General features: G+C 35.9%; 1 protein-coding gene across 1 annotated transcript; it reads right to left on the bottom strand.

The window, feature by feature from the left end:
* Positions 1–946: 946 nt before the first annotated feature.
* Positions 947–2,071, bottom strand: LOC113782452 (MADS-box protein SOC1-like). The gene has a single exon (XM_027328344.1). It carries the CDS (start codon positions 2,069–2,071, stop codon positions 947–949), a length of 1,125 nt encoding a protein of 374 aa, XP_027184145.1.
* Between the last annotated feature and the right edge of the window lie 280 nt (positions 2,072–2,351).

Here is a 2,351-nt window from a genome sequence, read left to right on the forward strand (position 1 = left end):
AAACACAAAGGATTTGTTTTCTTAACGGGTGTGCGATTGACACTAATTAGCACAATTAAATCCTACCTAATCTTTCTTTTTTCTCCCACCTTTACAAGTCGCTTTTCATTACCATACAAAATAATGACAAGCAATCGGTTTTCATTACCGTGCAAAATCATGACAAACAATCATAAAATTTGATAAAAGAAAATTATACTCCTCTTTCGTCTTAATTTCAAATGTGGATTGTTAATTAGATTAAAAACAAGGTGCATATTGCTAGATACATTCTAACTGGTCAAGCTTTCCTACATTCTTTCATTCTTTTTTGTTAAACTTGACTAGGCCTTTCCATCAGAGATGAAAGCACAACGTGGTGCCAAAATTAATTATACCGTACCCATATATTCCATTTTCCTTTTTTTCTATTTTTTTTTATTTTTTTTTCATTTTTCATTTTTCTATTTTTGGGTTTTGTTTCCACTCCCCAAAAACGAGGACTCTGCTCTCATAATTTCAAAAGATCCGAAAGAAAACACCAAAACAAACAAAGAGATCCCATAGTGTTTGAATTGGAAATTTTTCTAAACCCAATTTTGCAACCATTTTACCTACTGCTGCTGGTTCTCCAGTTTGAAAGCGTTATAGAATTTATAAGACCAATTGGGTAACCATTTTTACCCGCTTTTTCCTCTAGAAATTCCACAAGTCCTGTGGGGTGTAAAACATAACGAAACTGATTATGAACATGAAGAAAAAGGAAAACTAGAGCAACCACAAAAATCAATTTATGAAATCTCAACAATTTTCTCATAAAATAATTCAAAGAGTAAACCATTAATAACACATACCAATTCCAATAACATTTCGCCTTTCAAAACAATAACGCAAAAGGGAAAATTGATAAAATCTATCTGGTTAACATAATTAATTAACCATATCTCTGCATCTTGAATAAGTGCTACTACTCCCAATCATTGTACTGAGGACTCGGTTCATCAAAATCAAAATCAACTGGAAGCCCACCAAAACAATCAAGATTAACACTAGGAATCAATAAACTTGATGAATCGACATCGCCATTAACAGCATCAGCAGCCCTGTTCATCTCATCATCTTGAAAGAAATCATTATTCATTGGAAGCCCACCAAAATAATCAAGATTAACGTTGGGAATCACTAAACTTGATGGATCAGCATCACCATTAATGGTATCAGCAGGCCTGGCCATCTCATCATCTTGAAAGAAATCATTGTTCTTTGGAAGACCACTGAAATAATCAAGATTAACTTTTGGAATCAACAAACTTGATGAAGCAGCATCTGCAGCAGCCCTGGTCATCTCATTATATTCTTGAAAAAAATCATTAGTCACTGGAAGCCCACTAAAATAAACAGGATTAGCATCATTGACGGCCGTATGAGCACCCCCGATCATCTGATCATTATTCACTGGAAACCCACCAAAATAATCAAGATTAACATTGGGATTCAATAAACTTGATGAATCAGGATCACCATTAATAGTATCATCAGCAGCCCTATTCGTTCCATCATCTTCTTGAGACAATTCCTCACTCTCCAGGCCTTTCATGGTGACCATATAGTTTTCGAGTTCGTCAAAGCATTGAAGATCATCATTATCCAACAGCTGTTTCAACAAAGATTCTTTTCCATCACTGACCTGGTTAGTTTCCATCAATCCCTGCTCTATAACCTCTTCTTCCATAGTATTTTCTTCAATCTCCACAGGATTACTCTTTCCCTGATCATCAACAACAGTACCATTCTTAGCAGAAGAAGAACTTGAAGATGAAGGCATCATGCCAGCAAGATACTGTTCAAGAATGGAGTCTACCGAAGCAGAGTCAGGACCACCAAAGGTAAAGAATCTACCACCTGGAGATTGGACAAGGATAGCAACTTGAGCCCCAGATTTTTTGGTGTATTCCTCAGCTTTCTTGAACAAGCCTGCACGACGTTTAGAAAACGAGACTAGCAAGTTCTTCTTCTTCTCAATTTTCTTGATTTGAATCTTTCTTCGACCACCGAATTTCCTTTTATTCAGTATTACGGCATTCTCCTCCATCGCCGAACAATTTCTTGAGCCAAAGGTTTTGGCTTGGACACACACAATTAATCGATTTACTTGCGGGATCAGAGGAAGAGGTTGGTTGATTTACATGTAGAAAGGAGAACTGCAGCGGATCTGTGTTTATAGTTAGGAATCTGAATATTTCCTATTTGGCATATACCAAATTGAAGAGTTTCTAAATTGGTAGTTTCTAAATTCAATTATTCTAAAGTGCCGTTCCCATTTTTAGAAAATGAGTTTAACTTTGTCAACGGTAAAAAGGAGTACTTATACC

Source organism: Coffea eugenioides, chromosome 9, assembly GCF_003713205.1.
Source record: "Coffea eugenioides isolate CCC68of chromosome 9, Ceug_1.0, whole genome shotgun sequence".
In the NCBI taxonomy this organism is placed as follows: domain Eukaryota; kingdom Viridiplantae; phylum Streptophyta; class Magnoliopsida; order Gentianales; family Rubiaceae; genus Coffea; species Coffea eugenioides.

What these genes read in the sequence shown, in the direction of transcription:
- LOC113782452 (XM_027328344.1), bottom strand. Translation starts at nt 2,071, where the DNA reads ATGGAGGAGAATGCCGTAATACTGAATAAAAGGAAATTCGGTGGTCGA.